We start from the raw sequence: 10,407 nt of genomic DNA, 5'->3' as shown, positions 1-10,407 counted from the left end.
GGTACATGATACATAAAAAGGGTTAGATAATTATGGGGAGGGAGGAAATAGCAGCTAATTTCAAATGGGTAAACTAGGCAAATTATGTCCACCTGTTCTCATCATATCATGTAATGTAATATAGCACTTTACTTTTCTTAGTAGCATGCTTCCAACTTGGACTCTATTGACCTGCTTGATATATTTCAAAGTTTCTTTTATGTTCTCTCTCCCTTTCATTCCTCAAAGAAAATGCATATTTTGGAAAGGAAAAACTACTGCTCCTAATGTTATCTTTATATGATTTGCCATTGTGTTAGACATTTCTCCGTAAAAAGAGAAGTACAAAAACATAGATACTCAGAGAATATACATTTCCTGAAGTGTAATCATATTCTAGACCACATTGTGAGAAGTCTTCTCTAGCTGCCTTTTGCACTTTAAGGTAATGTAAAAATACCATGAGATTAGCTGGGATTAGGACGCCATTTACAACTCAGATTACCGAGAAGAGCTAAACTCATATCAGGCACAGGAAGAGGTCACTCCAAAGTTAACAGCTTATTTAAAATGGAAAAAATGTTGTTTTTGCTGAAGGGAGTATTCAGGATTGGGGTATAACTGGACACTTTTAAATTCTGCAAGTTTTACATATTGACATGTTTCTGTGAGCTGCAAAACGAATAAAGACATGGACAGAAGTGACAGAGGAGACACCTTTGGTTTGGAATGTGCATTATCACTTGACAGTGATGAATCAGAAGTATGTTCTGATGATTCTGAGAACTATGAAACTGCCAGTATTATATCTGATGATTCTGTATACCCGGATTATGATCACCGTGACAAGCAAGAGTCCACAGGTGCTCTGACCTTTTATCAGGCGTGTGCCCAAAACAACATTCAAGTGTTAAAAGAGAAAATTGAGCAAGGCGTGACAGAAGAAGAGGTTACAGAAGTTAATGCCAATGGAAGGGTATTTAAACCTATTCAATTTATTCTAGTTCTTGCACTAAATTCATTTTAAGTTTTATTTTGTTACCTAACATGTGTCTTAGATACACACACACACGCACACGCACACACACACACACACACACACACACACACACACACACACACACACACACACACACACACACACACGCGCACACACACACACACACACACACACACACACACACACACACACACACACACACACACACACACACACACACACACACACATCAGCACTAATACTGTAATTACTATATTTAATGTTATACTTTTTCATGTTACAGGATGGTCTCATGGTAGCCTGTTACAGAAATTTTATAGATGTAGTTGTTTTGTTAAGTCACTGCCCCTATTTGGATATTAATCATCAAGACAATGATGGGAACACTCCTCTCATGATAGCAGCTCAAGCAGGTAAATGCCTTTATTTTTAATATTCTGTCAAAGTAAGAACAATAACATTGTAAAACAATATTCATGTTTTTTAGTAATATTTAACTGTTACATTTTTTTTATTAAAACTGTTGTGCTAGCAAATACATTTTTACCTGTTAAATTACTGTTTATTCATGTGTCCTAGAAATAAAAAAATAATTAAAAGGCTGGCAGAATCTAACTGTGTGAGCCAGGAGGCATTACAGATTTTAATAACAGGCATCACATACACTTTTATTTTCCAAATATGCAGATCTGTTCAGTTTGCTCTGTTCCCCAAGATGAGAGCACTGGAACTGCAAGTGCGAAGCAAAGCTCCATGAACATCTTCAGATTTATTATTTTTTTATGTTTCGTCTCCAGATTATTTCAAGTTTGTATGTTTATTTAATTTAATCTGTCGAAAAGACCCACACATCATATCTGATAGAACAGCCAATGAAATTCAATGATAATTATTGCTTGTTACATGACTCTGACATGATGCATATTTATTTACTTCAGTCTGTCTCTCTCTCTCACCCTCTTTTTCTCCTTTCCCTTTCCACTGGAGAGTCTACAACAACTTTCTGACACTCTTATTTGCAATAACATTTCACCAAGGATGTAGAGGTTGCACAAAAGCAGTTGTTGTAGAGTGATGTGGGTTGTCAGATGTTTTCACTCACTCAGTGGTGCAAAAACACTGGAAGATTGTTTGACTTGTACGAAACATCACAGAGGTTGCAGTAAAAAAGCAAAGATCTCATTGGCATCTATTAATTATACACGAATGATGGCTTTCCCTTTTTTTTTGTTTAGTAAGGACAAAGTTAATTCAGTTAAATTACAAAAAAATTGGAAAATGTTATTGTTTCCTAACCGTTACAAGCACTCAATTTCAAAATTCAATTGCAACCCTGAACGGTTTTGTTTTTGATCTGGTACCACATCATTTAAATGCTTTAATGTTATCCTAGTCTTTACCCTGTTTATCTCATATTAAAAAAAAGTTCTTAGATATTTTTGCTGTACTAGTCTATGGACTACCTCTTGCAGTCTCTGCATTTCTAGCTGGAGGCTAGTCATCTATAGATCTGAGATCACCTTGAAAGGCTGTGACCTCACTCAGCTTTGCTTGTCATAGTGTCAAAGTGGATACAGGCCTCCAGTGGCCCTCTCAAGTAGGCTTTTGGCTTCATTTTTAAGATAACCTCAACATTTGGAACAATACATTTGTTACAATTGCATTTAAGATCACCAATCTGCATGAAGCAGAGGGTTAAAGTCCTGACTCATCTATTACAGGAGGGAGTTGGCTAGCTGTTCGTATGGGTGTGGGAACATGCATGCAAGCAGGAGCACAGGAGGCCTTCACAGTGATGTGAGTGCTTGTATTAAACACCAGGGAGGAGATAATGCTTAATAGGGATCACCCGGTTGTCTGCATTAATGAGGACTTCACTGTGGATCCATGGACATTCTAATGCCGTGAGTCATTCAGTGGGTTTTAAGGCTGCATGAAATTTGCTGGTGATACTGGAGTTCTCCTGTAGGCCATCACACTGAGTTTGCTGGTGATACTGGAGTTCTCCTGTAGGCCATCAGGCTGTTGACTGGGATAGTATGTGATATGGTGCTGGCAGGCCATTCAATAAGCAGTAGGTTGTAGGAAAAGCTAATGGTTAGTTGCCTTCGTGCATAACTGGATGATGGCTCCCATTGGCCAGCTCACGCCTGAGCCAGTGGCCATGTTGGTACTAAGAGGGAATGAATGGCTGCAATTCATAGAAGGATGGCCAGCAAGAGTGGAGGCAAAAACACATGTCGAAAAAAAATATCACATTTCAGATCATGTTATAAAATATTGACACCACTAAATACCAGTAATTAATAATATCATGTATTTTTAAGGAGGAAGAAAACCTAAAGTTCGACGTAGAGATTTTGACCTCACACGGCCAGATTTGATAACCTCCAAGAATGTACAAAGACAGAGAAAAAATGTTTCATTGTCTTTTTTGAGATCAGCATTTCCTATGATAATCTTTTAAGGATTTCCTATTAAGACACTAGCCCTAAGGGTTGTTACTTCCACCAAGTAGGATATCATCCCTGCTAGATTTAGCATTCTGCATTCAGAACACCTCCAGGGCTCAGGCTCAGCTCATCATTCTAATGTTGTACAATTTCACACACTCTGTGCTCCTTTGTTCAACATCCTGCTGTGTTCTTTAATGTCCTGAAATATACTGTAGCTACTGTCCTGCTTAGAGAGAAAAACTACAAAATAAACATCTGTAATATATTAATCTCAGAACAGACTAAACAGCAGCATTTTGTTTTTGTTGTATGGTTCTGCTCTCAGAAGCACCCACACACACTCTGAATTTAATAAACTCAAAGATTTTTGTGCCTCAGAACTGCTTCCTGTTTGTTAATGTTGTTTTGTTAGCTTTAAATGTTAGTGAACAAAGCCGGACATGGAGCTTAGCTTTGTATAATCTCAGGTAATAATGAGAGATTCTTCATGAATCAGGCAGTTGTTGCAGAGGGTGTGAGCTATAGTTCCTGTGATACAGGGTTTGAGTCCCTTAGTCCTCATTTGCTTAGTGTGTTACCTTAAGGAAGTCACATAAGCAGAAATTGCTCCAGTGTCACCCTTGAAAATGGTCTATGGGCTTACCTGGTTGATAAATGAGTATTAAACATTATTTGTAATTTAGAATTAGACCATATTATGCTTAGCTGCTCTTAGCATGTTGCAATTCTGCTGCAGCATCTTGCAATAGATGATAGCCTTCAATTTTACAATGCAAAGATGTGAGCATTGCAAATGTGTTGTCTAGCTCAAAAGTGATTTCTTATACTTCCAGGAACGAAAGTCATTTTCCATAAAAGTAAACAATTGTTTCTTTAAAATGGCCACTATCTCTACCCGATAAATTTGCTTGTTCTTCATTGGAACAAAAAAAAAAAACCCAGAGAAACTAATGGTCTTAAAACTTTGTTGATGAGCTCAGTCACAATAATTCCCAAAAATCATGAAACCCAGGTAGTGTTCCAGAGCAACAAGCCTTTATTTGTCACAGACAAGTGATCCTCAGTAACAAAAATCAGAAATATTTTACAATGCTAAATGCATCAGCTTTTATACACTTAGAGGTAGGTGTGGAAAATATATGTATTGTTTAATTTTAAACCAGTCTATTCAAGGCAAAAAATATAAACAGGGCTGTAAACAGTGCATTTTAGAACAGCAAGTACCCACCCCCACACTACTACTGATTAGGTCAAACTAAATCCCAGTTAAGGAAAACACTACCTACCTATATGCAAATCAGGTATTAAGAAAATATAAAATACACATAAAAAGACTGACTTTTAACTAAAATCGTTTTCGGCTAATTAATGCAATCAAGCCTTCATCAGGTCTGTGACAAGAACTAAAATCATATACATAGGTAGATAAGTTAAAAGTGTTAGGCACGCATTCATAAGATACTAATTCTCCTGTCACATCGCTTTTAATGTGGGCCTGCTTCTTTATAATGAAATGCGATTCTTTAACCAAGTCTTTACTTATTATGCTGCTTGAGATTACGTAGGGGCATCCTGAGGATACATTACAAGGATGTCTGTGTAAACATTAAAATATTTAAATTATGACTGAGGGAGCTGCAAGATTTGCAAATTTCTACACTGAAGATGTAGGGATATATGCTCTACAGTACCTTATCCATGTTGGCATTTTGAAATTTGAGCCATAATGGATTAGTCAAATTTGAGGCATTATGTGTCTGTCTGTTATCTGGTGGGATATTCTGCGTGGTGCTTTGCATAGCGAGCAGCCTCCTCTGTCTCTTATAGCCATTTGTCAACTTAATCCAAATGTAGGACTGTGTATTCATTCTGATGTTGTTAATGTCTGGCAACTGCAGGGCAAAGGTGGGCAGTGGCAAACCATACTGACAGCCATTGCTGATGGTAATATGTTCAAAAATTGTTGTTTAATCACAGAGGAGATTTTAATAATAGTGTGAGGGGAGAAATAGCTTTTCTTGTGGAAATTGCAAGAGGCAAACATTTCTCCAACTTACTCTTTAAGAAAGTTGATTTTGTTTTTCCAGTATTAAACAATGCAATGCAATCATATCATCCAGGCACATGTCAATCACTTCATATAAATTCAAAATCTCTTTCAAAATTCTCATAAAATCAATATGGGCATAAATATTCCTTCCACAGTTTTTACCATCTTTGGCAGCACAGTGTGAGATTGCACTTTCAGTCCTTTATTAATGATCTTCACTTCTATATTCTGCTTTTCAGTTCCCTCGTTTAGGTCTTCTTATGTCAGAAGGCCTGTATCCACAATGTATAATTCATATTGCTGTTGCTGTAAGGAACAAAGGAGGGGAGTCTGAAATGATAGAGTTGTAGAATTCACTGCTTGTATTACACGTCAGCTCTAGTATAAAGGAGTTTGTCACCTTTGGGTACAGATAACTCCCACCATGTACAGATGAAATGAGGAATAGACCCTGTACTCCTATCTCCATGTAGTCATTTCTGTGTTCATAACATCTTCATCTCCCATGATGCAGTTCACACTGTCTCAAACATTTCCTGTCCTTTTCACATTCTGTTAGGCAAACATTGCTGCGATCCACAGTCATACGAAACAGTGTAGGTAGCAAGGTGAAACTGACGACTCAGACACCATTGTGGTAACTGGTGTAGAATGAAGTACCGATAAGTGAGCAGACTGGGGTACATGGGGCAGAACAGGCTGTCAAGGATAGCCAGTGCACTCAGCTACGTTATTGTTAACACAGTAGTAGTTCAGCCAGACAAAGAAAACTAAACAGTGCAGTGAGAAGAGCTAAATACAGATTACAGATTGTAGCAGGACACAAAAAGTGAACAGTATAGCAGGGTGCAGTACGATGGAAAATAAGAAAAAAATTATTTAAAATGCCTATTACTGTGAAGCAAGGCTAAACAAAACAAACAGGTTACACCAGAGAGAGAAATAAGATATACAGAATGCAGCAGTGCAAAAATCGTGTAAGCAGTGCAAAGGGGTGAAAAAAACAGTAGTACAGCATAGCAGGGAGTAAGATGTCACACTGTGCTACATGCTGAAGCAGAGCAGATACAGTGCACTGACATGTAGAAGGTAAACAAACTACACCAAGTTGAAGCCAGGAAAATAGGATCTAATGTGATGAACGTACCAGACAACAACAGGGTAAAGCAGGGGAGATAGTATATAATAGGATGAATGTATCAGAGAGCAGCAGGGTGAAGCAAACTAAAGAGGGTGCATTGGGATAAAATGGGTAAACACACTGCATGTCATAGATGCATGATAAGCATAGCAAAAGGGTGGAGAGGGTGCTTTTGGCAAATCAATAGATAGCATAACAGAGACCAGGGTAAACTGTGCAATAATAAAAACAGGACACAGTAGAGCATAATAAGAGAAATCAAGAGGAGCAGAATGAGCAAATTGTTACAAAGTGAAGAAGGTGAGCCATGTGTTTCTGCATGGGATAGAACACTGCTGGAAGTTCATACATCATAATGCCTGAAATGCTCAAGTGCTCATCTATTAGCTATTCCAAACCACCTTCCCCATCACACTTACATGGGATGTGGATGATTACAAACAAGGACTGGTAGGGGTCCCCCCGATATACTACAGACTGCCATTAGTAAATGCCCAGTACCCATGACAGGTACACAGCATATTGTCTATAGGTTCATAGGTTCATAGGTAGGTACTAGGCTATCGGCCCAAGGGCCTATGTAAGCCTAGCTAACAAGGTTCCCTGGCTTACGCCACCCAAGAAAGTTATTTTCCTGTGCCACTGTCAAGCAGAGACACAGACGTGATCCCCGAGGTATATTTCCTATTTCCCATCCACTCATCAAGATTTTTCTTGAAGATTGCTAATGAAGACCTTTGCTTGACAAAGATGGGTAGCCTGTTCCAGAGTATGGGAAGTCTCTGGGACAGGAATCTATCCCTCCAGCATGTCCTGTTTATTGTGGTGACAAGGTTTAGGCCCCTAGAGAGTGTAGCTTGGAGGGATTGGAATTTCTTTAGGTGTAGCATGTCCAACAGCTCTGGGTTTGACATAGTTTTATATGTTAGGCAGAGATCACCTCAGAGTAAGCGATATGCTACAGAGTAAAGCTGGAGTTTTTTGAGGCGGTCAGTGTAGGGCATTTGTTTGAGGCCAGTAATCCTCTTTGTGAGGTACTTCTGTGGCCTTTCCAGCTGCTGCAGATGTCTTGTGAGGTACATTTCAAAAGGGGCGTTGTACTCTATAATGGGTCTAATGAGTGTCGAGTAGAGGGGAACAATGACCTCTTTTTTCCTGGATGAGAACCCTTTTGTGATGAGGTGTGCCACGTAGAAGGACTTCCTGACTACTGTGGTGATGTGACTATCAAAGGAGAGACTACTTTCCACCTGGGGTCCCAAGGTTTCTTATCATGCATTCGGTGTTAAGTAGATTGCTGCCTATGTGGTAGTTCATGGGTACAGAGTTTTTACCAAAGGGGGTGACATTGCACTTTTTGGCATTGAGCTTGAGGCCATGGCTCTGACACCAGGCATCTGTCTCAGCGAGGCCCTTCTGTAGGATGTCCACATCATTTGGGGACTTGACTATGGCTCCTAGTTTGCAGTCATCAGCGACCTTCATTAGCCAGAGGCCTTCTGTGTTATCCTGTACTTCAGAGAAGTAGATATCAAACAGGAGAAGTCCCAGGATGTAACCCTGTGGTACTCCACTTGTCACTGCTTTGAGGCCAGATTTGGAGTCTGCAACTTTTACAGTGTGGGTTCTGTCAGTGAGCCAGTTGGCAACCCATCTTGTGACGTAGGGATTTATACCTAGTTTAGTGAGTTTAGTGATAATTCCAGAATGGGGGATGGTGTTGAAAGCCTTGGCGAGGTCAAGATAGGCTGTATGAACCACCTTACCCTCAACTATGGCTTTGGTGACTACCTCAAAGAAGTCGATCAGATTCAGGAGGCATGATCTGCCTTTCACAAACCCGAACTGGGTGGGATCCAGAGTTTGGAGGTTACCAATGTCTTTGTTTATGAGTTCCATGATGATACGTTCCATGGCTTTGCAGACCAGGCTAGTCAGGCTAATAGGTCGATAGTTCCCGGGATCAGTGGTGGCTCCCCCTTTGTGGAGTGGGATAATTGTTGCTGTGTGCTATTTATTGGGCACAAAGCCTAATGCGAGGCTATTATTGAACTTGGTGCTTAAGTGGGGAGCCAGTCTGTTCTGAAGTTTGTGTAAAACGCAGCCTGGTATGTTGTCCGGTCCCATGGATGCTGTGTTTTTGGCTTTAGAGAGTGCAGCTTTTACCTGCGTAGTTGTGATTACAGGGACTCTGCATTCTTCCAGTATAGATATGGGCCCTTTAGGGGGTGAAAGGGGGGTAAAGTTAGCACTGAACCTATCTGCCAGGATGTTGGCAATATCAATTGGTTCTGTAATTTTCGTGCCTTTGTGCTGTAACTCAGAGCAGATCTGGGTGTTGCCGTCAAGATTCTTGACATAGCTATAGAATGCTTTGTGGTTGTCCTTGGAATTAGTGGTGATTTTGTTTTCATAGCTAGTTTTGGAGGATCTTATAAGGAATCTCAGCTTCTTACTGAGGCTGACCAGGGAGCTCCTCCACTCATGGGATTTTACTCTCTTTTGCAACAGTTTCTTCCTTCTGTTTTAGAGTTTGTTTATGGCAGGGGACCACCAGATTGGCTTCCTTTTTTTGGAGGATAGCGTCTTGGTTATGTTTGGGATAGCATGATCTATTCACTCGTGTAAGTGCTTTAGAGTGCATTTGTGTAGGATTCAGCAGTTGTAACTGTATTGTCCAGCTGCATGGGTGTCATGAAGTTCACCACTTCTGTCTTAAAAAGCATGAAGTTGGCTTTGGAGAAATTTTTTACTGTGATTTCCTTAGTGGGGTGGGGGGTGGGGTGGGGGAGGGATGTGGATATCGAGGGTGATTAGCTTATGGTTGGATCGGACCAACGAGGAGTTGACTTCAGGTGTGGAACACCAGTCACTCATGTTGGTAATGACTAGGTCTAGGATACTGTTGCCCCTGGTGGGGGTGTGGATAAGTTGATCCAGGGCATTGGAGTTAATGAATTTCAGAAAGCGTTGAGCTAAGGAGTTGGTACACAAGTAGTTTTCCCAGTTAATGGTGGGGTAGTTGAAGTTGCCCATTATTAGGGTGTTTGGTTGAACCCTAATATTTTCCAGTACATCAAGAAAAGAGGAGTGGGAATCCTGGGGCATGGTGGGGGATCTGTAGCAAGCTACAATTTGGATTGTAGTTTTGCCCAGAGTTAATTGCACTTTGATAACCTCAGATGCATTATACTGAGCAACTAGCCTGGAGGTGTGGATATCCTTAATGAATATGGACACACCTTCGCCTTTGGTGTTTCGGTCCAGGTTACATGGCCGAAAAGTGTCGTATGAGTTATAGCCTGGTAGTGCAGGGGTGCTCTCTGAAGCCTTAAACTAGGTCTCAGTCACAGCACAGATATCGATGTTCTCTATTTTAAGGAGTGCCTCGAGTGAGTGCATTTTGAGATTTAGACTTCTAGCATTGTGTATGGCATCTGCACAAGATACTACCAAGGATATATGTATATTGTCCATTGCAAATGGGTCCTATGTTACAAAGGCTAAATACAAAACACATCCTGTTGTAGAGTCACATTGCTACACTGCCTCTGGCATACACACATTTTATCCTTGGCAAACGCACACTACTCATGTCAGAAACACACTGCCTGTGAAGAATACACAGAACATTTGCCATTGGCAAATACCCATCACCAAGGTGGATACATGCTGTTTGTCATACTGCAATGCCAGTATCAAATGTCTATAGGAGTTTCTCCAGTGCATTGCTTATGACAGATGCATATGTCTCATGGCAGATACACAGTACAGCGCTCAT

At 40.3% G+C, this 10,407-nt stretch overlaps 1 protein-coding gene across 1 annotated transcript in view; it reads left to right on the top strand.

The window, feature by feature from the left end:
• Window positions 1–1,262: 1,262 nt before the first annotated feature.
• Window positions 1,263–10,407, top strand: part of ANKRD33 (ankyrin repeat domain 33) — a 64,962-nt gene continuing 55,817 nt past the window's right edge. Inside the window, exon 1 of the mRNA XM_044082459.1 lies at window positions 1,263–1,392. Coding sequence (XP_043938394.1) covers window positions 1,272–1,392 — 121 coding nt within the window. The 5' untranslated portion in view covers window positions 1,263–1,271. The remainder of the gene's footprint in view (window positions 1,393–10,407) is intronic.

This window comes from Protopterus annectens, chromosome 9.part0 (genome assembly GCF_019279795.1).
Source record: "Protopterus annectens isolate FY-2018-M chromosome 9.part0, PAN1.0, whole genome shotgun sequence".
NCBI lineage: Eukaryota > Metazoa > Chordata > Ceratodontiformes > Protopteridae > Protopterus > Protopterus annectens.
Note: the sequence above shows the minus strand (reverse complement) of the source record. Positions and strands in the feature narration are given on the sequence as shown.